This window comes from Haliotis rufescens, unplaced genomic scaffold, assembly GCF_023055435.1.
Source record: "Haliotis rufescens isolate VD_foot unplaced genomic scaffold, xgHalRufe1.0.p SCAF_10, whole genome shotgun sequence".
NCBI classification, from domain to species: Eukaryota; Metazoa; Mollusca; class Gastropoda; order Lepetellida; family Haliotidae; genus Haliotis; species Haliotis rufescens.
This window is the reverse complement of record NW_025963780.1, coordinates 8,533,737-8,561,500: the sequence shown is the minus strand read 5'-3', so window position 1 is coordinate 8,561,500 and position 27,764 is coordinate 8,533,737. Positions and strand designations below refer to the sequence as shown.

Genomic DNA, 27,764 nt, shown 5'->3' with positions numbered 1-27,764 from the left:
TTTACGAGATGGAAATCCTGATTCCGAAGATATAGGTAAATAATGAATTACTGCCTTGTTTTCGGCAGAAATTGTGTCGATTTGTATGTAAAACTTTTGTTCATACAATTTTTGTTCAGGCGACAGTTGACGTCGCACCAACGTTTCAGGAACGATGTAACAAGACGTTGGGAAATATTCGATGAACAACGTTTTCACAACGTAAAAATGCAACGTTGTTATTACGTAGTGAAACGACGTTGCACAGTGACGTAATAATAACGTTGTGACAACATTGTATCACTACGTTACCAATTCACAACTTTACCACAACGTTGTGAAAACGTAGTGTGTTAGCTGGGGATTTGATTCCGCATATCTCTATGAGTTCATCTCAGCGAATTTTGATGGGAAGCTGTCTGTCAGCAGAGAGACATGATGCAACAGCTGTATCTCGGCTTTGTTAATTCACCAACAAAAGCCTCAGCTTATCCTGCCCAAACGCTTCAGTGCATCTGCCGTATTTTTTACACATATGGATTGCTTCCACCATTGGGGAGAGTACTGAATTGTTGATGGATAATACGAGAAATGAGAGAATGTTAGCATAGATTCCGAGACTTCTTGGGTCCTAAACCACTCTCACCCCACGGCGCAGCGATGCTAAAAACTTTTGCGCTCCCAATTGTGGCTGAACTATCTGCAGTCGTCACCTCTCATCACGTCCCCTACAGGCTTTCTTCCCACATTAAGCTGGTGAAAGCCTATAGGGACAGGCCTACAGAGGCTGTAACTCCACACACTACTCCAGACACCAGTAACAACTAACAAGCTGACTCAGTACCGGCCCTTATAGTGAAAGCCTATAGGGACAGGCCTACAGAGGCTGTAACTCCACACACTACTCCAGACACCAGTAACAACTAACAAGCTGACTCAGTACCGGCCCTTATAGTGAAAGCCTATAGGGACAGGCCTACAGAGGCTGTAACTCCACACACTACTCCAGACACCAGTAACAACTAACAAGCTGACTCAGTACCGGCCCTTATAGTGAAAGCCTATAGGGACAGGCCTACAGAGGCTGTAACTCCACACACTACTCCAGACACCAGTAACAACAGGCAAGCTGACTTGGGCTAGTGCGAATTTGCATTCCTAAATTTTATTGGTTGAAGTGAAATGTCAATTCTGTTTTTCTATTAAACTTTGTCAACATGTAAGTTGTAGGCTTGAAGCCAGTGGACAAGTGCTTGTACTAGAAGCAGTTATCTGGCTTCCACACCACATTGACAAGTGTCTTGATGCTTCATCTCTCTTCATCAAGTCTGAGAGTTAACATCACTCTGATACAGTGTTTGAAATAAGCACTTGCCTGTGGGCACATGGCTGGTAGATCTTGTGTCGGGCCCATGGTTTCAAATTTATTTGGGTCCTTATGGCCTGCAGTAAATTTACATGTTGATATATTGGCCACAGTAAGCTGCAGGTTTTTAAACGAGGGCCTGATACAAGCCTGGAACTTGTTTATTTCCAACACTGCTCTGATCCTGTACAAGTGATGTACCGGGGTAACTCTACAGATATGTTCTATTGTTTCAGATTGAGAATGAGTATGGCAGTTACTTTGCCTGTGACTATGACTACGTCCGCTTTCTGTACAACAAAGTCCGCTCCGTACTCGGCAACACAGTTGTGATCTATACCACCGACGGGGATGGCGACAGCTACATCAAGTGTGGTGCCATCGCTGGTGCCTACGCGACTATTGACTTTGGTGTAACATGTAAGAACTTTATTCGAAAATATGTGAAAACTATTTTTAATTGAAAATATTATTAAATCAAGAATGTACCGGTAAGTGTTTTCACATTGTAGTTGGTTTGGTGCCACCATTAACAGTGCAGAGTCTGTTGACTGTGCCATGATAAGTTCATTGTGGTTTTTGTAGCGAATGACAAACATGGCTGACTGAACATGAAGTGGAATACATCACATCCCCCTCCTTCAGCATTAATCTAAGGAAGATGGAGGGAGCAAGACTACTTAGGTGTAACATTAGCAGCAAATACCAACTGGTTATCAAATCAGCAATACAGACTGGTTAATAACACTCTGATATCTCTTGTAAAAACTTTAAATGCCTTAAAACTGTTGCTAGGTATTGGCCTGACTTTCATATTGCAGTTTATTGCAGTAATGATTCACGACTTGCGATACATACCACAAAATATTGCATGCATTTTTTCATCTGTAATTTGGTATGAATCTGAATGAAAAAAACTTTTTCCACCAGAGCTTCAGATAACTTTTTTAGCAATTGAGTTTTTACTCAGAGGTTTCTATTTTAATTGGGTTATTACATTTCTCATTGGGTAACCAATATTTTTCACTGATCTATTCATCACTCCATTGTTTTTTTTTCCCAAAATGAGCTAACATTTTGAGATTTCAAAAAAAATAAAATAATGTTTTAGATGTATATAAGGGTTCTAACTAAAAGCTTGACTTGGAAAGTAAATAAGCTCGTAATTGTGTTTCGGAATTTAGCTCTGTTGTACACATGCAGAAAAAAGCATCATTGGATATTTTTGCATGCTGTTTCTATACATTTAAGATTTTCATTTCATGCATGCATTTCTGTACGCAAGTTAATTGAAAGTAATTGGGTTTTGAATATTTTGGGAGGTATTTTACGCAAATACAAAGCTTATCTGTAGCTCTGCCACATGCATTTTTGACAACTTCGTAATTGTCCACCATTTTGTTAGATGTTGCTGTGGTCACAAGGCATGGATAATATATGCACTGTATAAAGGAAGTTGATCACTGATAGTTTTGCTTCTTCATTTGGGAAACAACTGCAAATTTCCTAAACCTTCATTTTGACTTGTGACTTATGTAAACTTTGCCAAAAAGATGAAAGAGTGCATGATTTTGAAAAATGTAAAATGCCAGTATTTCCTTAAAGTTAGACCTCTGGAAGTGGGGACTTGATGTCACATGTTGAATGTCATACAACTGGCAGAAGGCTTGAAACTCTCTGGAGTCCAACTGTGGCCCCTATCTGTATTCCATGGCAACAGGAGACTTCATGGCACTTACTGTAGCTGAAGTGGAGTGTTTTTAACTAAACTGCATCAGTGAACTATGACTAGTTATCCACCAGCACAAGCTGCTGTTTGTTCTGAAAGTAGAACAGGCCATACACCCCGAACCTCCTGGTTGCTGACGCTTGTTCTGGAACTGTGTGTATTTGTGACAGTCTCTGATGGCATTCTCTATTTCACCATCCATGCCTGGCCAGAACACCACTTCACATGCATGTTGTTGACTTTTGCCATGCTTTAGACTGGTGTCCTTTAAAGATAAACTAGACATGTTCTTTGAAGCAATGAAACACTTGAAACATGTCCAAAGCATCCCAATTCAGGGCTGGTTGCTCAAACTGCAGGTTATGATCAGCTGCTATCTTTTCTGATATGCCATTTTCTTACCGTGAATGTTTGTCTGAGAAATTAACACCAGACCAATGAAGCCTCATAACTGATACACAAAGAATGCCTGTTTTGTTGGAAGTTCATTGGTCAGTCAGGGTTTCCATGTGTATTTGTGGCAGATTTCATCTAACAGTACTTCTGTCACCATGTTGTGAATGACAACATGATAAGCATGGCTGACTGAACTTTGTACTTTGGAAATAAATTTTTGGTATTATATAAATTTATAATAATATATTTTTTATCTGTATATATTTATTAGATCTGTTTCAGAACTACTCTTGAAAGTTACTTGAAAGTGTAATAAACTGGGAATAGTTGATTCTGCTGAGTTGCAAAATATTGACAGCTTTGAACATAATCCTCCAGATACTCCTGCCAAGAACTTTGCTGTACAGAGGCACTATGAGCCAAATGGACCAGCGGTAATTATTATGAAGTCTTTTCCTTCTTGCTTTTATTTTTCAACACTTGAATAAATGGCAAGGGCCAGTAAGTGTTGGAGGTATGAGGTTGTGTGTTACTCAACGTTTTGTTTGTATTTACCTACAGTGGATATGAAACACTGTTTAAAGTATCCTGGTGTCATCAGTTTTCACTCACATGTGAAAACTGTGCTCATAAAATACAAATGAATATTAGAACAGTAAGAATATGGTATGTGCCTGTTGATATGGTCGAATGTTTACTTTTTAACTTATCCTGCATTACTCCTTAATGCATCTACTGCTGTTTTCTGACAGAAAGACGGAACTGTGTGAGATCCAGCTGCTGAAGAAAAGTTGTTCCAAGCAGAAGAGGCAGCACCCTCGCACAGCTGTCACGTAACCCGGAAGTCATGGCATCACATCAAAACACATCACTGCTTTGTCACCTCCACAGACGGACGTACTTTGTATCCCTTGTGGAAATTAAAGCTTATTGTTTCTATACTTTGCGTGTTTCTGCATTCATTGTATGCTGCTATATTGTTACCTGTTTATGATCTGTTACCTTTGGGATCTTTCCATTTGTAATTTGTAATGTTTATCGCTGGTTTGTGGCTCTAGACACAGTAATTTACAGGCGTATTGTTGTTCCCGCCATTTTGTCTCTTTCCCTCCTTTTTGGCCATTCACCACATGGCCACATACCTTAGTGTTTTGCATTTTGAATTCTTTATTTAGCTTGGGTAATGCACTAAATTTATTTATTTTGTGTTGGCGTGTTTTACGCTTGCACTACCTTTTTGTAAAATGGTTTGCTCTCAAAAACTTTTATATAATGAAAAGTTTTTGCATTACATTATTATTCCTGTTGTGTGTTTGCCACATCATTATATGTTTGCTTAAATTCCAGACTTTATGCCTCACAGCCACAGGAACAAATCTGGTCTGGGACCCGCCCCTTCTGCCTTGATTGTACGACACCCTGTACTTTCATAGCATAGTGCTGATATTGCAGTCCTTTGTCGCTGTGCTCCTTCAACTCTTACTAATGAGTATCCAGGAAACGTCTCACTCAACGTGCTCATCGACACCCTGACATGGCTTACAACTTGGAGACTCCCTCTCTCATCACAACCAACGCCCATTTGCGGTCTTCTACACCGCCCTTGCTGTCACCTTTATCAACATCGTCCTCTCCTCCAGTGATGCCCATTATGGGACCGGATTTCCCGTCTCCTCTGCCATCTATGTCGACAGCACCAGTGCTCTCAGCGCTCCCTACGCCACCGGCACCCTTGGTTTCCATGGCTCCTTCGGCCCTCCGGCTCCTGCTATCCTGTACTCTAATTTGGCATCAGCGGCAATGGTGCCCTTGGCTTCCACAGCACCAACGGCACCAACAGGGCCATCAGCAGTTGCGTCACCGGTGCAACTGGCACCTCCTTCTATTACAGACTCTCATCGGTCTAGATCGTCACGACGGAGCAGAAAGGGACTATAGTTCAGATTCCTTGGAGGGATCTTTTCAAACCAGTAGACATTCAACTTGCCGACTGTTTGGCTGATCTTTTGGCTTCTGTTGCTCTGTCTCCGGGCCCCGACATGGATAAAACACACTGTTTGGCCCCTATTGATGCCCTTCCTTCCAGACCCTATATTGACCATTCTCACTTTGGCACCTTAACTTTGTCGTTTAAAGCACCGTGCTTTAGGAGAGATGACCTGCAGGTTCACTCCTTTGATGTGGCTGAAGGATCTCACATCTTAGAAGCCTCCTACGATCCGCTTTGCCGATACATGCTCGGTTTCCATTGAATTGGAAATTCGTCGCTCTATGTAAGCCTGGCCTCATGATAAGAGCGTGGTTAAGATTCCTGCCTTTTCCAGTCTCATCGGTAAATGAGCACACAGAGAGGGTGATGGTTCTCTCGTTGAACTGGGTTCACGTGGCTTCTGGTGGACATCATCTGTATCAGAACTTGCAGATCTTCACTGTTTACGCTCATTTAGCCTGTTTGACCTCTTCGTCATAGGCTACCAGGAACCCATTTCTCGGAATAATTGTTGACTGGTCAGGACAAGGTGTCTCTAATATCATGTGTTCATTTTTGCACTCTTCTTCGTCAACAGCGCAGGCACCAACGCTCCTCTACTCTTCCCTAGCAGTGTTCCTCAACGAGGCTCTTCCACAGTGCTCCTAGTTTTTCCACAGTCTTCCCGGTGCTTCCGCTTTTTTTTATTAGAACTCGGGTACACCACTTGTTTGTCTACCTCACAGTTCATTGAGGACTGTCTGTGTATGTAGGTTGCACCTCATCGCCGGCTACATTGCGGTTTTCTCGGCTACTTCGCAGGGTGATTTTTCTAATTCTTCCCGCGGCCATTCCATCAACCCCTGTTGACTACATACCGAGGATTGTGTTGCCTTCCTTCATCGTCACCTCAATATTAGAACAGGAGCACTTACCTGATGCTCAGGGTTGGAATGAAACACATTACTTCATGCAGTACAATCTTTCTGACCAAAGACTTATATCTATTCAGATACAGGGTCAATTTTATTACTCTTCCCACGACCGTTCCGTTGCTCTCCTCTGTCTACATGCAGAGTAACGAGGCACCCCCCTTCGTCGTCACCTCAATATGAGAATGGGAGTGCTTATATAACACCAAGGGGATGGAACTGGTCACCTTACGTTGTTCGGTGTGATCTTCAAGAACCCCAATTTTCCAGATGTCTACCTTATCTTATAGCTATAGCTTCGACTTCCGACTAACCGGTAAAGACATTACGTCAGTGGTCGGTTGAGATGCGGGTTTATTTCGTAAACATGGGGTTTGGTATTGGTTCACAGGTGAACACATCATCCTGACACGATCGGAGACCCCTGTTGTTGACTTTTCAACTTTGCAGTCTTGTAGACGACCTCATCTACTCTTGTGTCCGATCTTAAATAGTCTCAGGGCTGTGGTCCAGAGATCAACTCCATTGGCACAGCAACAACCTCGAGCTGAAAGCGCTTTTCCTGGCTGTCACTTCCTGGTGTGCATTCTAGGTCATGTCCAGTTGATCACCATGTCATATTGTTTCAGGAACCAGGGTACTCTCCATTCCTGCCAAACCAGACATTCCGCTTCTTCGTCTTAGTGGTCAGCCTGGACCTGCAATTTCTCGTTCAGCACTTACCAGGTTGAGGGCATGTTCTGGCACACAGTGGCTCTTCATAGCAACTGCTCCATCAAATATATCAATCAATCAATCTTTATTCAAGTACTTAAGAGGCCCCAGGCCTATAGTACATGTGACAGAGATGTTACACACAACTTTAACTATTATTTACAGATTTGGTTTTTATATAACAGTGCGTGGAATATGTACATGGCTAAGTTTTGCATTATCAATTTATCTAGACTGTTTAACAATTGTCGGAATTTCACACTATTTGGATCATTAAAGTAGTATACAGGAATATATTTTTTCTCACAGTGGAGTACAATCGACATACAAGTAAAAAGTGATATTCATCCTCTATATCTTGCCTATTACACATTTTACATAATCGTTCTGACCTTGGAGTTTTTGTGTATCTCCCACTCTCGATAAGTAAATGGGATGAACATCGAAATCTTGCCAGTGATTTGCGGGATATTTCTTTATATTTATATAAAAACAGATACTGTTCAGTGTATATATGAGTTTTCAACATTCTTTTGATATAAAATATTATTCGATAATGTCAACGAAAATGACCACTATTGCAGATAAATATTTTTTAACCTCTGTAGAAAAGAATTGGTAAATACACTTTCATATTGTACAAGTTGATCATACCAAACATTTCCAAAACCACTCATTGAATAACAATTTTTTTCACATAAGTTACCCAATTAGTCTTTCCATTCGTATAGTATAACATCATCATCATACTGTAACTTTTCTTAGGGTATTTCGATGAATTCATTTTAAGGAGTTTCAGCCAGTACTTTATGACTTTCAGCTGTGAATATATAAATAGAGGAAATCTACCACATTCTCCATATACCATTCTCCATAAACCATCAAATATATCATAGAAGGCTGTTTTTGACGATCAGACACCGTCTTCGCCAGCCACTACCTTTGTGACGAAGCATTCGCTCTCAGGTCAGTTCTAGTTTTTGGCTACCTGCCTAATTCTATTTCTTTCACCTATTCAGGTTTTCCTTTATGCATCGACTATTGTTTCCTGCCAACAGGAATTGTCGTAGAAGTTCCGGTAATCACATCACATCTGAAGGTATGCCCATTGACAGTGCCGTCTGATAAAGATGCATTAAGGAGTAATGCAGGATAAGTTAAAAATGTTAGTAAAATCTAAACATTTTTACATTTGTATACTTATCCCGCATTACGACGTCTTAGTGCCCTCACTTCGCTATGATGCCTCCCAACAAAGTTTCAGATGTTTTATTTAAAGCAGTTTTGTGTTTTGATGTGACATCATGACTTTCGGGTCATGTGCCAACTGTGAGGAGGGGTGCTGCCTTCTATTGGTTGGAACAATTTTTCTGTAGCAGCTGGATCTCATACAGTTCGTCTTTCTGTCAGAAAACGGCAGTAAATGCATTAAGGAGTAATGCAGGATAAATATACAAATAAAAATATGTAAAATGTAAAAAATATTTAGATTTTAATAATTTTATTCAAATGTTTAATGTGAAAGTCTATGAAGCAAAAGTCTGTAACGATTGCTTCCAAAGTTCCGAGTGCAGCCATGACACTTTGGAATGACGTCATATGTTTTCGCTCTCCTCATTGGCTTGCTATTTACGTCCACTGAGCCTCACACAAGCTTGTCACATGCACAGTTGGGGAATCCCCATCACAAAACGACATCAGTAAAGTTAACTCAGGGTGAAAAGAGTGTCCAAACTTGAATATTTGGATACATTATACAAAGTCACAAAATATTTACACAATTAAAATGCACATCACTCCTCTGGCTCGACATGACAGGGACACCAAAACTCTGCATGTCGTCTCACACACGTAACAGGCATGCAATAGATCAGATGAGTCCAATGTGAACATGCAGGGTGTGTGCATTGTGTCCTCTGTTAAAGGTTTTCCTCCGACAACCGAACTCAGGACCTTTCTTTTCTTTGTGGGTTTAGGATCTGTTGTCAGGATGTGTTCAGCATATCTAAAAAAGCTAGTACACCAAGTGGTTCTTATCCAGGATCTTCTCCAATTCGTCAAAATAGGCACGACCATCTTCTCCGATGTGGCTTTTGCTCTCATGATCTCCAAAGAACGGGGCTTCTGCCCTCTAAGTTCTGCACATCTGTTAAGAAAACTGTAAAACCACTGATGTAAAAGAGGCTTGTCATCTTTTGGTTTCTTCCCCAAGCAGACGGCAAGATCGGTAGCTAAAGCTGTAACTTCTGCACAAGAATAGCCATACCCAAAAGCAGACATCATCCCTACATCAGACTCGAGGATATATTCCTCCTCTTGGGATAATAATGCAATCGATTCCCATCTCACACATTCAATTATTCCATAAAGTCGATCGTGAAGAGACGAATAGGGCACTGAAAACTGTCTTGCTGCACTTTTGAGCCCTTCCCCGCTAACGACGGGCTCATAAGCTTTTCCCTTGCTCTAGTGGATATTGCCATTAATTGCCCTTCCCTGAGCTAATGGAGCCCTAAAATCATAATAAAGACTCTCATGACATTAACGTAAAACATAATGAAAATTTCCACTTAAAGTATGCATGTTATAAGAGATGGGCCCACTGCCTTTCCATACATCTTATTTTTAGCCAGAGTATCATGTGATGGTCATGTGATTTTCTGAAAGCCGATATCAACACCAGGCAGACAATCTATCACTTAGGTTTTTGACAGCACTAAAACTTACATAATATGAGTTTTTTCATAGTGGTGATCTCTGTTTCAAACTGATATATTTCTCAAATTTGATCAATGACTTTCGTTTTGTAGCTTGATTCTGAGCATTTTGTCACTGGAGCGGTATCTTGACAGTGCTGCCAGTGACGTCACATCTCCTAAAATATCAGAACAAAAACATGATTCAAAATGGCAGAGCAGAGCGATACGTCGAGCGAAAACATGTGACACTACGACATGTTATGAAAGTGAAGGTTTCTTTGTTATGACCTTCATTATTGATAAAACAAACTCTGAAAATCATTATGATCAGTGGTCCAATGCTTCAGTCCACTTGATTTTTGCAAGATCAATTATGCCTAAAACTTCATATTAAGGTGTCATAGGACAGCATTAGCTTGTCATAGTAACATGTCTGATCTTCATGGGGATTCCTGCTCAGGTGAACTCAGAGTTCTACACTGGCTGGCTGGATCACTGGGGGTCCCCTCACTCCACAACAGACATGAGAACAGTGGCCAAGAGTCTTGACCTGCTCTTGGACTATGGTGCCAATATCAACATGTAAGCTTGCAATAGGTTCTTGCTGGTGCCATATTGGTTGCTGTATTTAGCTTGTCTACAAGTGCTTCAGATTGGCAGGGAACCTGATTGTCATTAACTACTTCTATAGTTAATGTAGCTTTTAGTGAATAGTTTCCAGTTACTGTCAACTATTATGTTTTTTAGTGCTGAAAATATCCTCCAATGTTTTAGTATATGGTAAAATACTATAAAATTACAGTAAACCTGTAGTCTGTAAGCCACATTAATCAGTTCCTATACAGTAAGTAAATACAGCCTTGAAATGAGAGTATTGGACCTAATTATGCCAACAGTATTATTGTTTCTTTAGGTACATGTTTGAAGGAGGCACCAACTTCGCTTACTGGAATGGTGAAGTATATTCCCAGTTCATTATGTGATATATGTCATAGAAACAGGTGTTTTTAATCATTTAAACAGATAACAAAATATGTAAATTCTTTTTAAATCTTATTGACTAGACTTCATACGATACAAAGTTTAACAACTTTGGTTGCTGATTGTGTCTAGAACTAAAACATGGGTATGACATGGCTTTGATAAAACTGATCTGTTTTGATTGCAGGTGCAAATGCCCCTCCGTACCAACCTGTCCCAACCAGCTATGACTATGACTCCCCGCTTAATGAGACCGGTGACATCACAGATAAATATATTGCCATAAGACAGATCATTTCAAAGGTAAATATTCTCCTGTAGATCAGAATATATGCTTAATATATATATTTTGTAAATCCATTATATTTGCTGAAAGTACAACTAAAATACACTGCAATCAGAAAGGTCAATTGTAACACATAATATTGAAATATTATGGATAGATGTACAAAGTGATACTATACATCTGTGTGACACATGCTGTACACACTTAGTGGGGAAGAAGACATATGTGTGACACATACTGTACACACTTAGTGGGAAAGAAGACATCTATGTGACACATACTGTACACACTTAGTGGGGAAGAAGACATCTGTGTGACACATACTGTACACACTTAGTGGGGAAGAAGACATCTGTGTGACACATGATGTACACACTTAGTGGGGAAGAAGACATCTGTGTGACACATGCTGTACACACTAAGTGGGGAAGAAGATATCTGTGTGACACATGCTGTACACACTAAGTGGGGAAGAAGACATCTGTGTGACACATGCTGTACACACTTAGTGGGGAAGAAGACATCTGTGTGACACATGCTGTACACACTTAGTGGGGAAGAAGACATCTGTGTGACACATACTGTACACAGCTATTGGGGAAGAAGACATCTGTGTGACACATACTGTACACACTTAGTGGGGAAGAAGACATCTGTGTGACACATGCTGTACATACTTAGTGGAGAAGAAGACATATGTGTGACACATACTGTACACACTTAGTGGGGAAGAAGACATCTGTGTGACACATACTGTACACACTTAGATGGGAAGAAGACATCTGTGTGACACATACTGTACACACTTAGTGGAGAAGAAGATATCTGTGTGACACATACTGTACACACTTAGATGGGAAGAAGACATCTGTGTAGCACATACTGTACATACTTAGTGGGGAAGAAGATATCTGTGTGACACATGCTGTACACACTAAGTGGGGAAGAAGACATGTGTGACACATACTGTACACACTTAGTGGGGAAGAAGACATCTGTGTGACACATGCTATACACACTTAGTGGGGAAGAAGACATCTGTGTAACACATGCTGTACACACTTAGTGGGGAAGAAGACATCTGTGTGACACATACTGTACACACTTAGATGGGAAGAAGACATCTGTGTGACACATACTGTACACACTTAGTGGAGAAGAAGATATCTGTGTGACACATGCTGTACACACTTAGTGGGGAAGAAGACATCTGTGTGACACATACTGTACACACTTAGATGGGAAGAAGACATCTGTGTGACACATACTGTACACACTTAGTGGAGAAGAAGATATCTGTGTGACACATGCTGTACACACTTAGATGGGAAGAAGACATCTGTGTGACACATACTGTACACACTTAGTGGGGAAGAAGACATCTGTGTGACACATACTGTACACACTTAGTGGGGGAGAAGACATCTGTGTGACACATACTGTACACAGCTATTGGGGAAGAAGACATCTGTGTGACACATACTGTACATACTTAATGGGGAAGAAGATATCTGTGTGACACATGTTGTACACACTTAGTGGGGAAGAAGATATCTGTGTGACACATGCTGTACACACTTAGATGGGAAGAAGACATCTGTGTGACACATACTGTACACACTTAGTGGAGAAGAAGATATCTGTGTGACACATACTGTACACACTTAGTGGGGAAGAAGACATCTGTGTGACACATACTGTACACACTTAGTGGGGAAGAAGACATCTGTGTGACACATACTGTACACACTTAGTGGGGAAGAAGACATCTGTGTGACACATGCTGTACACACTTAGTGGGGAAGAAGACATCTGTGTGACACATGCTGTACACACTAAGTGGGGAAGAAGATATCTGTGTGACACATGCTGTACACACATAGTGGGGAAGAAGATATCTGTGTAACACATACTGTACATACTTAATGGGGAAGAAGATATCTGTGTGACACATGTTGTACACACTTAGTGGGGAAGAAGATATCTGTGTGACACATGCTGTACACACTTAGTGGGGAAGAAGACATCTGTGTAACACATGCTGTACACACTTAGTGGGGAAGAAGACATCTGTGTAACACATGCTGTACACACTTAGTGGGGAAGAAGACATCTGTGTGTCACATACTGTACACACTTAGTGGGGAAGAAGACATCTGTGTGACACATGCTGTACACACTTAGTGGGGAAGAAGACATCTGTGTAACACATGCTGTACATACTTAGTGGAGAAGAAGACATCTGTGTGACACATACTGTACACACTTAGTGGGGAAGAAGACATCTGTGTGACACATACTGTACACACTTAGTGGGGAAGAAGACGTCTGTGTGACACATACTGTACACACTTAGTGGGGAAGAAGACATCTGTGTGACACATACTGTACACACTTAGTGGGGAAGAAGACATCTGTGTGACACATGCTGTATGCACTTAGTGGGGAAGAAGACATCTGTGTGACACATACTGTACACAGCTATTGGGGAAGAAGACATCTGTGTGACACATACTGTACACACTTAGTGGGGAAGAAGACATCTGTGTAACACATGCTGTGCACACTTAGTGGGGAAGAAGATATCTGTGTGTCACATACTGTACACACTTAGTGGGGAAGAAGACATCTGTGTGACACATGCTGTATACACTTAGTGGGGAAGAAGACATCTGTGTAACACATGCTGTACATACTTAGTGGAGAAGAAGACATCTGTGTGACACATACTGTACACACTTAGTGGGGAAGAAGACATCTGTGTGACACATACTGTACACACTTAGTGGGGAAGAAGACATCTGTGTGACACATGCTGTACACACTTAGTGGGGAAGAAGACATCTGTGTGACACATGCTGTACACACTTAGTGGGGGAGAAGACATCTGTGTGACACATGCTGTACACACTTAGCGGGGAAGAAGACATCTGTGTGACACATGCTGTACACACTTAGTGGGGAAAAAGACATCTGTCGGGATTTAGCTGAGTTTTTTTGAGGATGCAAAATAGTTTAATCGACATTGTTCTGACATTTGATTTGTTGGAATTAGGGTCAAGGTCATAATATGAACTATTCATAAAAATGCTTATGTTTGTAATGTTTGTAAATATTGAGGATGCCTCTGTATATGACACATGCTTTTGTTCCAGTACAACCCTCTACCAGCTGAGCCGATCCCCCCAAATACTCCCAAGTGTCCTTATGGTACTGTGCAGATGGACTTTGTAAGTTGAGTTTGACAAAAAACAAATATTGTGTTGACGTGTGTTTAATATCATAATCATCATGTTTGGGGATATATTAAAGCTTTATGATATCATCAAGGAGTTGTTTTTTCTGGAATCCTCCAGTAAGCATTCTTGGGCAGAGAAGTTGCCCAATGTTTATCATTATTATGATAATAGTCCAGTTGTATGGCCTGGGTACTGGAGTGGACACCCTGTGGAGATTCAGGAGTAGAATAAGTTTCTGGTGTCTTATGTGTCTTGTGCTAAGAGCTAACTAATGTGGTTCTAATGTGACTGTGTGGCCCAGTATGTCAGCAACAGGGAACGCTGCTCCTTGGTCGGATCACAGGATGGAATATTATCAAGGTCCCATGAACATGATGATATTGCTGCAGTATGGTGCAATATTCATTCACATAACCGGATGGTCACAATGGCTGTAGTCATCTTGTCTACTGGAATGTACAGTGTGCTCACATCTTTGTGGTATAAACCACACCATCAACCACTGGTGTCGCTTCTCGCTGCCCAGGCCCACATTACCAAGACATAGCTGTAATTTTGTGGGGTTAATTATTTATTTCATTGTGTGCTCTTCCATTTAACTGAACAATTCCAGGTTTTCTTGTGAAACTAGCCCTTCACTTACTTGACGGCCAGTGACAGTTTTGTGTGTTTTTCTCCAGATGACCACTATTCAAGGTTCTCTTGAAACCACAAGTCCTGGTGGACCAGTCAAATCTCGTTTCCCTCTCACCATGGAACAGATTAAGTTTGTGAGTAAACATTTGGTTGGTGTTCATGTTCTGCATAATAATTGTATTGAACCTCAAGTCCAGGTATCTGTTAAACAATAGTTTATATTTATTTGATTTAGATTGTGTAGGAATTATTCCACTGAGACAATTAGTACATAAATATAATGTGTTCGAGAAAATTTGGAAATTTTAGTTCCAAGTTTTGTTCCAAAATGTTATTCCTTAGCAAATCACATAAAAAAATGAACAAAATGTTCAAATTGTTGGTACACAATTATAAAATGTCTCTAAGAATACTCCACAAAACTAACACATCTTTCCTGTTTTTGAATTAATACATCCCTCTGTAAATGTAAGAGACTTGTAACATGTTCCTAAATACTGATTTCCCCATCATCTATGTCCACTAAGTTTATTGCTGTTTCTGTTTCCAGTATTATGGCTTCATCCTATACCGCCATGTCTTGAAGAGCAGCTGGACGCTCCCAACAGCACTAGTGACTAACGGAACACGAGATCGAGGCTACGTCATGGTCAACGAGGTTGGTGAGAAGGTCATGTTAAAACTGCATGTTGTAGCTGTCTGTATGGCCTGTGAACACCAATACTTTTTACAGGAATAAGTCCCAACTAAACTGTGAATGTATGGCCTTGCTGATTTAGTGTCTTTATGCGTGCTGTAACAACATACTTCATGAAGCACTGGGTGGTCACATTGCATGATCCCACAGCCTGGGGTACTGGGAACTTTCTGCCCCTGAACCACCATGTAGTAAAGCACCTTGGGAGACTTAGCTGTGACCTGGTTGAGTGTTTGCTACCATACACTCATTTTGTGGATGATTGCTCACATTGTTGACCACTCTTTTATGTGGTCCTGACTCAATTATTTGCTGTAGTTGGATGTGGCAATGATATTAGTGACAACAGGTTACGAAATTCGTAACCTGTCGTCACTAATATCATTGCCAAATACAAACCATTCATTCACTCATTGAGCACTGAAGATTTTTAAACATTGATTAAGGACAAGAATGAAAGGTCATCATACAACCATTTCTTTGATGGCTGAATCTCCAGGTACCAATGGGCATCCTTAACCGGGACCTGGTGTGGCAGGTGAACATCACCGGGGAGGCTGGCCAGTACCTGGACATTCTAGTAGAAAATCAGGCCCGGATAGGATTCTCTACTTTGATGAACTACAATCAGAAGGTAGGTGGGACAAGCTGACGTCCAAACAGGTAGACCATTGCTCATGCACAACCTGATGTTTTAGGGAAAAGCCACTTGGTGTTTTAGGGAATGGCCACTTGGTGTTTTAGGGAATGGCCACTTGGTGTTTTAGGAAATAGCCACTTGGTGTTGTAGGGAATGTGTTGGGACAATGACACTTGATGTGTTGGGACTATGACACTAAATGTATTGGGACTATGACACTTAATGTATTGGGACTATGACACTTAATGTATTGGGACTATGACACTTAATGTGTTGGGACTATGACACTTAATGTATTGGGACTATGACACTTGATGTATTGGTACTATGACACTTAATGTATTGGGACTATGACACTTAATGTGTTGGGACTATGACACTTAATGTATTGGGACTATGACACTTGATGTATTGGTACTATGACACTTGATGTGTTGGGACTATGCCGCTTGATGTATTGGGACTATGACACTTGATGTATTGGGACTATGACACTTAATGTATTGGGACTATGACACTAAATGTATTGGGACTATGACACTTGATGTATTGGGACTATGACACTTAATGTATTGGGACTATGACACTTAATGTGTTGGGACTATGACACTTAATGTATTGGGACTATGACACTTGATGTATTGGTACTATGACACTTGATGTGTTGGGACTATGCCGCTTGATGTATTGGGACTATGACACTTGATGTGTTGGGACTATGACACTTAATGTATTGGGACTATGACACTAAATGTATTGGGACTATGACACTTGATGTGTTGGGACTATGACACATAAAGTATTGGTACTATGACACTTGATGTGTTGGGACTATGCCACTTGATGTATTGGGAGTATGACACTAAATGTATTGGGACTATGACACTTGATGTGTTGGGACTATGACACTTAATGCATTGGGACTATGATACTTAATGTGTTGGGACTATGACACTTAATGTATTGGGACTATGACACTTAATGTGTTGGGACTATGACACTTAATGTATTGGGACTATGACACTTGATGTATTGGTACTATGACACTTGATGTGTTGGGACTATGCCGCTTGATGTATTGGGACTATGACACTTAATGTGTTGGGACTATGACACTTAATGTATTGGGACTATGACACTAAATGTATTGGGACTATGACACTTGATGTGTTGGGACTATGACACATAAAGTATTGGTACTATGACACTTGATGTGTTGGGACTATGCCACTTGATGTATTGGGAGTATGACACTAAATGTATTGGGACTATGACACTTGATGTGTTGGGACTATGACACTTAATGCATTGGGACTATGATACTTAATGTATTGGGACTATGACACTTAATGTGTTGGGACTATGACACTTAATGTGTTGGGACTGTGACACTTGATGTATTGTCACTATGCCACTTGATGTATCCGGACTATGTCACCTAATGTGTTGGGACTATGACACTTAATGTGTTGGGACTATGACACTTAATGAGTTGGGACTATGACACTTAATGTGTTGGGACTATGACACTTAATGTGTTGGGACTATGACACTTAATGTATTGGGACTATGACACTTAATGTGTTGGGACTATGACACTAAATGTGTTGGGACTATGACACTTTATGTGCTGGGACTATGACACTTAATGTATTGGGACTGTGACACTTGATGTATTGTCACTATGACACTTGATGTATTGGGACTATGTCACCTAATGTGTTGGGACTATGACACTTAATGTGTTGGGACTATGATACTTAATGTGTTGGGACTATGACACTTAATGTGTTGGGACTATGACACTTAATGTGTTGGGACTATGACACTTAATGTGTTGGGACTATGACACTTAATGTGTTGGGACTATGACACTTGATGTATTGGGACTATGACACTTAATGTATTGGGACTATGACACTTTATGTGTTGGGACTATGACACTTAATGTTTTGGGACTATGACACTTAATGTGTTGGGACTATGACACTTAATGTGTTGGGACTATGACACTTTATGTGTTGGGACTATGACACTTGATGTGCTGGGACTATGACACTTATGTATTGGGACTATGACACTTAATGTGTTGGGACTATGACACTTTATGTGCTGGGACTATGACACTTAATGTGTTGGGACTATGTCACTTAATGTTTTGGGACTATGACACTTAATGTGTTGGGACTATGACACTTAATGTATTGGGACTATGACACTTGATGTGTTGGGACTACGACACTTAATGTGTTGGGACTATGACACTTAATGTGTTGGGACTATGACACTTGATGTGTTGGGACTATGACACTTAATGTGTTGGGACTATGACACTTAATGTGTTGGGACTATGATACTTAATGTGTTGGGACTATGACACTTAATGTGTTGGGACTATGACACTTTATGTGCTGGGACTATGATACTTAATGTATTGGGACTGTGACACTTGATGTATTGTCACTATGACACTTGATGTATTGGGACTATGTCACCTAATGTGTTGGGACTATGACACTTAATGTGTTGGGACTATGACACTTAATGTGTTGGGACTATGATACTTAATGTATTGGGACTGTGACACTTGATGTATTGTCACTATGACACTTAATGTATTGGGACTATGACACTTGATGTGTTGGGACTATGACACTTAATGTATTGGGACTATGACCCTTAATGTGTTGGGACTATGACACTTAATGTGTTGGGACTATGACACTTAATGTGTTGGGATTATGATACTTAATGTGTTGGGACTATGACACTTGATGTATTGGGACTATGACACTTAATGTATTGGGACTATGACACTTAATGTGTTGGGATTATGATACTTAATGTGTTGGGACTATGACACTTAATGTGTTGGGACTATGACACTTAATGTGTTGGGACTATGACACTTAATGTGTTGGGACTATGACACTTAATGTGTTGGGACTATGACACTTAATGTGTTGGGATTATGATACTTAATGTGTTGGGACTATGACACTTGATGTATTGGGACTATGACACTTAATGTATTGGGACTATGACACTTAATGTGTTGGGATTATGATACTTAATGTGTTGGGACTATGACACTTAATGTGTTGGGACTATGACACTTAATGTGTTGGGACTATGACACTTAATGTGTTGGGATTATGATACTTAATGTGTTGGGACTATGACACTTGATGTATTGGGACTATGACACTTAATGTATTGGGACTATGACACTTAATGTGTTGGGATTATGATACTTAATGTGTTGGGACTATGACACTTAATGTGTTGGGACTATGACACTTAATGTATTGGGACTATGACACTTGATGTATTGGTACTATGACACTTGATGTGTTGGGACTATGACACTTAATGTGTTGGGACTATGACACTTAATGTGTTGGGACTATGACACTTAATGTATTGGGACTATGACACTTAATGTGTTGGGATTATGATACTTAATGTGTTGGGACTATGACACTTAATGTGTTGGGACTATGACACTTGATGTGTTGGGACTATGACACTTAATGTGTTGGGACTATGACACTTAATGTGTTGGGACTATGACACCTAATGTGTTGGGACTATGACACTTAATGTGTTGGGACTATGACACTTAATGTGTTGGGACTATGATACTTAATGTATTGGGACTGTGACACTTGATGTATTGTCACTATGACACTTGATGTATTGGGACTATGTCACCTAATGTATTGGGACTATGACACTTAATGTGTTGGGACTATGATACTTAATGTATTGGGACTATGACACTTAATGTGTTGGGACTATGACACTTGATGTATTGGGACTATGTCACCTAATGTATTGGGACTATGACACTTAATGTGTTGGGACTATGACACTTAATGTGTTGGGACTATGATACTTAATGTATTGGGACTATGACACTTAATGTGTTGGGACTATGACACTTGATGTGTTGGGACTATGACACTTAATGTGTTGGGACTATGACACTTAATGTATCGGAACTATGACGTTTGATGTTATGACCTTTTTCATTCCCTCCATCTTTTGTTTTTGTAAGGATTTTCAAAATTCTGGTTCAGCCTGTTTTGTGTTGATTGTTTCAGAATTGTCGATTAAATATGTTTGAACCACTTGCAGGGCCTGACATCCAATATAACCTTGAATGGAAATGTTCTGGAGGACTGGGAGATTTACCCAATAACCCTGGAGAATATCCGTTCACCTTCCAACTTTACCAGACAGTTCAGGTGAGTGTCATACCATGGGGATGGAGGATGCATTGTCTGCAAAGCTCAATGGAAACCATGGCATATGCTGTTAGTATTCCAGGCCTCAAAGTTTAATTTTTTACCAAGTAGCCATAAGGCTTCAAGTATATTTTTCCAGGTAGCCAGTGGTACATTCAAGTCAAGTCAAACTAATATTGTAGGTAGCCAAAATCTTTGAAATTATCTTTATCAAATAACTATTATAATATGTATAAAGCACTAGTCTTGGAATTGTATATATTAATGAAAACTGTACTTGATTTTGATACTTGTGCCTCGAACAATAATGCAATATATGTTACTAGATCTTATAGGCATATCCTTGTAGCGTTAGAAACTACAATGATAACATATAGCAATACCCTTAAAAAGGGCAAATTTCTACTAGTCCTTATGATACCTTAACTATTGAGCAGTTAGGCAAGGACTACAGGACTAGTGTCAATTTCTAATGCTGCCTTGCTTTTCCAATGAGTATTGTCAACTAAATTAAAGTACTAATTGCATTAATATTTATGTATTTCAGTTCATTGTCGACTTTAGGAGGAAATATTTGCAAGTACAATTATTAGCAGACGTCTTTTCAAAGGTCAGCTGTCATATATTATTGTGTCTACAGAAGTGTAGCAATAGAAATTAGTCACCACAAGATATTTTTCAAGGTAGTCATTTGGCTACCTCCGAATTTTAGACAGTAGACAAACTGAAATTAAGGTCGCAACTTTGTGGCCTGTATTCCATGTACTCTGTATCAGTCAGGTCTCAGGTAACATTTCCCATTTCCCATGGGGAAACATTCATTGCAGCCAAGGTTCAGCTCCAGAGATGTCAGCTCCTGGAACACATGTCCTGTCTAGTTGTGGAGTAGTATAGGTAATGATGGTTCTGGCTCACTTCCACTGGAGCAGGATTTATATACCTATACCATCACTACAGATGGAATTTTTTATGCCAAAATGATTATGCGATTCAATGATAGTCATGAGATTGGCTCTAGCTCACCAATACCTGGGGCCAATCATTGCTTTAGATGAGTCTAAATGGTAATAAAAATATTCTTTATTATTTTTATCGATAAAGCGATATTCAACATTTTTATTAAGTTCTTCGTTCATTTTACTAGGAGACCAGACTATATAACTACACTCTTCTTGTAAATTGATAAGAAACAATTGATAACCATATTTGGTTGGTTTGACATCACTGATATAATAAAAACCTTGTGGTAATTCTCTCCATTGAATAGCTTTCTCCATTATTATATATTTATGTAAGCATTTGTCTAAATGTAATCACACGATAGTAAACAATCTATTTTTAATCTCCAACCAGTTCTTTGGTTTTGGCACGGAATAATTGACGCGCTTGTTGCCTCCCCTGTTCTATGAACTTTTTTTTCTAGTCTTCGCTTATACCACTGGTCTTACGAGATTTTGATCGAATCTCCTGCTTCATTTCGTTGTATTTGGTGAGTTCCGACAGCACTAAACGAAACTCATCCTCGGATATCTTACAATAAGCCATTGCTGTCGAAATATGATCCTCAATGCTGTTCAACTTTGCTTCGGCGAGTATCCGAATACTATCGTGTTTTAATGCTTTCTTTTGTAACCTACGAGAAATGAATTTTATCGCTATTCCTGCCAGTCCCGAGACTCCAGCGGTTATTTCCATGCCGAGCACGATAGGCGCGGCGATTATAGTTGATAGTAAACCGATACCCGCTACACCGAGTCCCATGCCGGATACTAAAAGCACGGTGTCAACTCCGTCCAGAGCATTCACAGCTCTGCGATACTTTTTATACAATCCAAGTCTCAACTCCCTCTCCTTCCCTATTCGATGTTTTATGTCACTTATTTGATGTAATCGAAATCCATCAACAGTATCCATCTTTTCAAATGCTTCACCGAGCGTTGGATATAAACTCATAGTGTATATTACGTTCATATAATAGTCTTTAATTGGTCTTGCTTAAATGTTTTGAGACTATACATCAACCTTATCAAATGTATATTATACGGCAAGAATATCTTAGAAAGAGAAATACTGTCACTTTTAATAATTTGGACCCCCTCGAGGGTTGCAACGGGCGATGCTCCGATATGAATAATACTGCAACGTTGACGCTCGTGTTTCTTGAGCCATTTGATCGATAGACCTGGTAATATATCGAAGGCATCTTCCGGTGCATCTCCGAACAAGACTTCAATAATAAGCGTAGAAAGATTAGGTATTGCACTCAGGTTAACTTTAATATCTTCGAATTCAGTAACCAAATTTAAAGTAACATTTTTTAAGGCCGGACGACTATATAACATATGACCTGGGTTTTCTGACAGGGGGGTAACTAACACACTTTTTCGTTTTGACGGGATATAAGCCGCGAGTACGATGCCACTATTTATTATCTTAGTTAAATTATGTCCCTTACCCATCATCACATAAGGTGGGGTAATGACGATATTCAGTAGCCACTCGATGTTTGCTTCGACCATAGTCCATTTATTATCATCGTTGCGAGTAATATTGTACGAAGTGTTTTTAAGGAGTCTACTAACATCAACATCGCTTAAATCTCCTAAATTACCCGTGAATGTAACTTCTTTCCGATTGTATACATTATCGTGTAAGTGTAAAGCGTATAACTTACCATCGGTACCGGGTTTACCAAATCCTTCTGTGTCTCCGAGATCGGAAAGCGCAATTGTATTACATTGTCTTACTGTTCCAGGGCCTGATGCATCAACCATTATTTTTAATATGGAGTGTTACACTTAAGTATCCTATATGTACAGGTTGGTGTTTTACATCTAATATAGAAATTTTGAGGTCTGAAATAATACCACGCTTCAATTTTTTATATTGTAATGACAAGAAAGATTCCGTTCTACCGCTATTATATTTTTCATTTTTCACTGGAATAGATCTGAGTAGAGTTGAAGGACTTTCTAGTTGAATATTATCCGTCGTGCTTATTTGATCAAGATGGATGAACAACTCTTTATAGGGAACTAAATCGGGTAATTTAATATAAGGATGTGCACCATCTAAGCGACTAAATTCCTCTCTACCTGGTTGGCCCAATACAATTATATTATCTGCATGGTTGTATTTCACTGTCCCAGTCGCCTCATTTTGTGAGAGACTAATTCCATTAGGATTTAAAATTTCATCATTGAGTGAGCTTACGCTGTAATACCCATCAGGTATAGTAATGGATTTGCTAGTACCAAGTATGGATAATATATTTATCCTATTATTATTTTTTGCAGCATTTATATTGGTCCACCTCGGGTAATACGTTACATCGCATAGGGCTACTTCGAGTTGTCCATCCGAGTTATCGATAGTACGAAGCAGTTGAATAGACTGACCATTTGTTATTCCCAGGAGTGTAACATACATATCAAATATACAATGATACTATATCATAACTTAAATATGGAATCAACCATTATTTTTAATATGGAGTGTTACACTTAAGTATCCTATATGTACAGGTTGATGTTTTACATCTAATACAGAAATTTTGAGGTCTGAAATAATACCACGCTTCAATTTTTTATATTGTAATGTTGAGAAAGATTCCGTTCTACCACTATTGTATTTTTCATCTTTAACTGGAACACGTCTGAGTAGAGTTGAAGGACTTTCTTGTTGAATATTATCCGTCGTACTGATCTGATCAAGATGGATGCACAACTCTTTATAGGGAACTAAATCGGGTAATGCATCTCCATCAGATGTTGTCCTGTATATTGATAATATAAAGTTTCTTGATCTTTCTACCTGTGTAAATCCAAGTGTAATTGCTAAGTTCTCATGAATCCATATACCTTTTTCTCCAGTGCCGATTTTCACTATCCCATTCGACTCATTTTGTGTGATACTAATTCCATTAGGCTTAAAAATGTTATCATTGAGTGAGCATATACTGTAATACCCATCAGGTATATTAATGTTTTTTTCAATAATATTTTGTTTATCTGTTACAGACAACTCATTATTATCTCTCACAGCACTTATATTGGTCCACCGCGGGTAATACGTTACATCACATAGGGCTACTTCGAGTTGACCATCCGAGTTATCAATTGTATGAAGCAGTTCAATAGACTGACCATTTGTTATTCCCAGGAGTGTAACATACATATTAAATATACAATGATACTATATCATAACTTAAATATGAAATCGACTCACATTACTAATCAATCGATTATAGTAACTGCCTCCGGTGCTGAGTTTACCGTTAAATTCCACGATATCTTTGAAAAATACAGTTTCACGGCAACTAACGATAAAATGATTGACGATTGGTTTAACCGTCCGATGCAATTTTGGCAGAATCAGTTAAACTTTGCCGTATGGTGTGCCACAACGGGATGTGGCGTATCTGTTAATGCCCCAGGATTTAAACTATATAAGTCTGTTATATTATTTCACGTGTACTATCAGATTAGACGTATACTTAAAGAAATTAGTGCTCCATTACCGATGGATCCAGCATGGAATCACGTAAATAATCATTATAATAAGAGGGCCTTCGAACGTATTTGTAATGAATTTAATGTTTCTACGAGTAAAGATTGGCGCATTAAAGGACCTAGCCATGGTCTAGGTGTTCCGTACAATGGACAAAGAACTATTAAAGATAAAAGCGATTATTTAATTAAAGCGGGTGTGATCCCTTCAGGCTTTGCTCTCTCGAGTAAACAGTTTAGAGCAGATTGTATGAACTTTGAGAGTGGCATTCCTTATATTATAACAAAGTTTGTGCATCCAAACGATACAACAGATGCTTGGAATGAATTTCTTAATGATAAAACGGAAAATAATTTTACTAACCCAGGATTTGAAAGAGTTAATGAATCGATAAGAACTTATGTATGGGCAATTCTCGGAACGCAATCGCAAACACGAACATCCATTATCGGTACTGGGACGGCGTTCGATGCGCAAAAACAATTTGTCTCAAACGTGGAGGACGCCATTAATTCACCAGTTGACATACCATCGTCTATAAAGCGTTTTCAAGATGCATTACAGTACGCCCAATCCAAAGTGGACTACGTTTATGCGCCGGGACTATACATGTCTCCGAGTAATATGGAACTTAAGATCGGTCAAGTGATAGGCTATAATAATAAAATTGTTATTGCTACCGATCAACAAAAACCAGGTATAAATTCAGATATTAACGTCAAATTAATAACGCAAACGATCACGGGCGAAAAGGGAATAGTCAAGCCGCAAACACCACATGTTTCACAACCATCTACTAATGCTCAAACACAAGTACCACCGCATATTGAGGCTAAAAATCAACAACATATTGATGAAAAAACAGCGCTTGTAGTGGGTGGAGTCTCGGTTGGCTTACTCATGATTTGGTGGATAAATAGTTCTTAGCGAATACGTACAACAGCCCTGCAATTGCTACGATCAGTCCCCACAAGTTTTGACTAAGCCAAGTGGTGGTCTTAGCTAATAAATTCAATAGCCAGGAAACAACATTCCCTATTATACCGGGAAGTGCAGACGCGGCTTTCTCAGCGAGCTTTCCCAGTGCTGAACCTAATGCTTTTAAATGCTTTTTTATCCACTCTTTTATACCATTTTTATCGTTAGGAGGTGTACCTCCACCTGTACTGCCACCTGTTAACGAGAGAGTCAAAGTCGATATAATAAATCCCAACGCGGTTAAAATACTGACAATTGTTATTCCCTGTTCTCTGAACAATGTTTTAATTTTATCGGCCAGTGTAGTGTCATCGTTGAGGACTTGATCGATAGTTTCTCGAAATACGACTGATTTGCGAACGAAGTGCCTTTCTATTACTGGAAGCTGCTTCAAGGCGGGCCGATCTTTCGTCTTCTAAGTTACGCAATCTTTCCGCTACGCGACGTCTACTGAACTCATCGCCCGCCTGTTCGAGTTTTGTTTTCTCGTAAACTATATGCTTGTCGATTTCGGATATCTTGGCTATATTATTGATGAGTTCTCCCCGCATTGTTCGCATTGCCTTGTCAAGACCTCGTAATTCCCTAATACTGAACTCCGAATATGGTACCTGTAATGTGGAATTATCGTAATAGGTATCTAAGATTTCTCTGAGTCCGTTCGAGGCCACGTTAGAGGCTTCTTCCAAATTATCTGTATTACCGAGTTCTTCCCGCACAGTCCTAAGAACCTTAGTAGTCTTCGCGGGAAGTTTTGCTCGTCCGTATTCTACAAAACCTAATTTATCACAAACAAACTCGCGGCTATGTTTACCAGCTATAGTAGACAAGGCTAGGGGCTTACGAGTACTATAATGCATAAGATCAATATGCGGAGAGTCACGCAGTCGCAATATTCCTTTACTATCTAGCATAAACTTTGAATATTCACGACCTATTGGGATAACATAATTTTTATCATCTTTTAATGCATCGTAATAATCATTGACGGACGATTGTAAAAGTTCATCGTTAATACTACTAAACCTGGTTTCATCAGTACCCTCTTCGATTGGATTCGGATCATCAAAGGTACTTAGATCTAAGTCATTATGTTCAAAATTAGCCATTTTTATATTAAACATAGGGTACATAATTTCAATATAAACAATGTCTTCGCAATACGGACGCAAGTTAAACCCACAACGTAGATTTCGAGATCCATTAGGGGTCAAAGCAATTCGTCAGTCTGTAACTATAACTAATAACCCTAGTACCATCGATCAGAATCAAACGCTTCTGGTTCGCTTTCCTAATCTCGGCGCACACGATGTGTTAGTTCCGGGAACTGTCCGACTAGCATTTACGATTAGTTTGACTTCTACAGACGTTAACAGAGAGCCCGTTCAGAACATAGGTCGTGCTATCGTTAAGAAAATCGCGATTAAAATTAGCGGTAATGAGGTTTTGAGTATCGACGATAGCGATGTATACTATTGTTACATGGATCTCTGGAGAACGGATAAAGAGCGGGAAAACTTACAGTACCAAGGTATTTGTAATAAGAACACATTGAGACTGCGCGTAGGTGCTGAAAATGGTGTTGATACCAACGAAAAAGATAAGGCCGTTGCCGACGCATTAGGTAACAGATTCTATGTTCCCCTAGACTTTGAATTACTAGATTCCCACATGCCCTTTTATCAAGCATCCCTAGGCGATAGGTTAGAATACGAACTCACTTTTAATGACTACGGTAGAGTAATCAGATCTGCTAATGAAGAT

At 39.6% G+C, this 27,764-nt stretch overlaps 1 protein-coding gene across 1 annotated transcript in view; it reads left to right on the top strand.

Moving 5' to 3' along the window:
- Window positions 1–27,764, top strand: part of LOC124118633 (beta-galactosidase-like) — a 57,947-nt gene that overhangs the window by 15,114 nt on the left and 15,069 nt on the right. Inside the window, exons 6-15 of the mRNA XM_046480826.2 lie at window positions 1,582–1,765; window positions 3,849–3,904; window positions 10,245–10,366; window positions 10,698–10,738; window positions 10,953–11,068; window positions 14,207–14,281; window positions 14,971–15,060; window positions 15,477–15,584; window positions 16,123–16,257; window positions 20,404–20,513. Of these exons, the coding sequence (XP_046336782.1) occupies window positions 1,582–1,765; window positions 3,849–3,904; window positions 10,245–10,366; window positions 10,698–10,738; window positions 10,953–11,068; window positions 14,207–14,281; window positions 14,971–15,060; window positions 15,477–15,584; window positions 16,123–16,257; window positions 20,404–20,513 (1,037 nt within the window). The remainder of the gene's footprint in view (window positions 1–1,581; window positions 1,766–3,848; window positions 3,905–10,244; window positions 10,367–10,697; window positions 10,739–10,952; window positions 11,069–14,206; window positions 14,282–14,970; window positions 15,061–15,476; window positions 15,585–16,122; window positions 16,258–20,403; window positions 20,514–27,764) is intronic.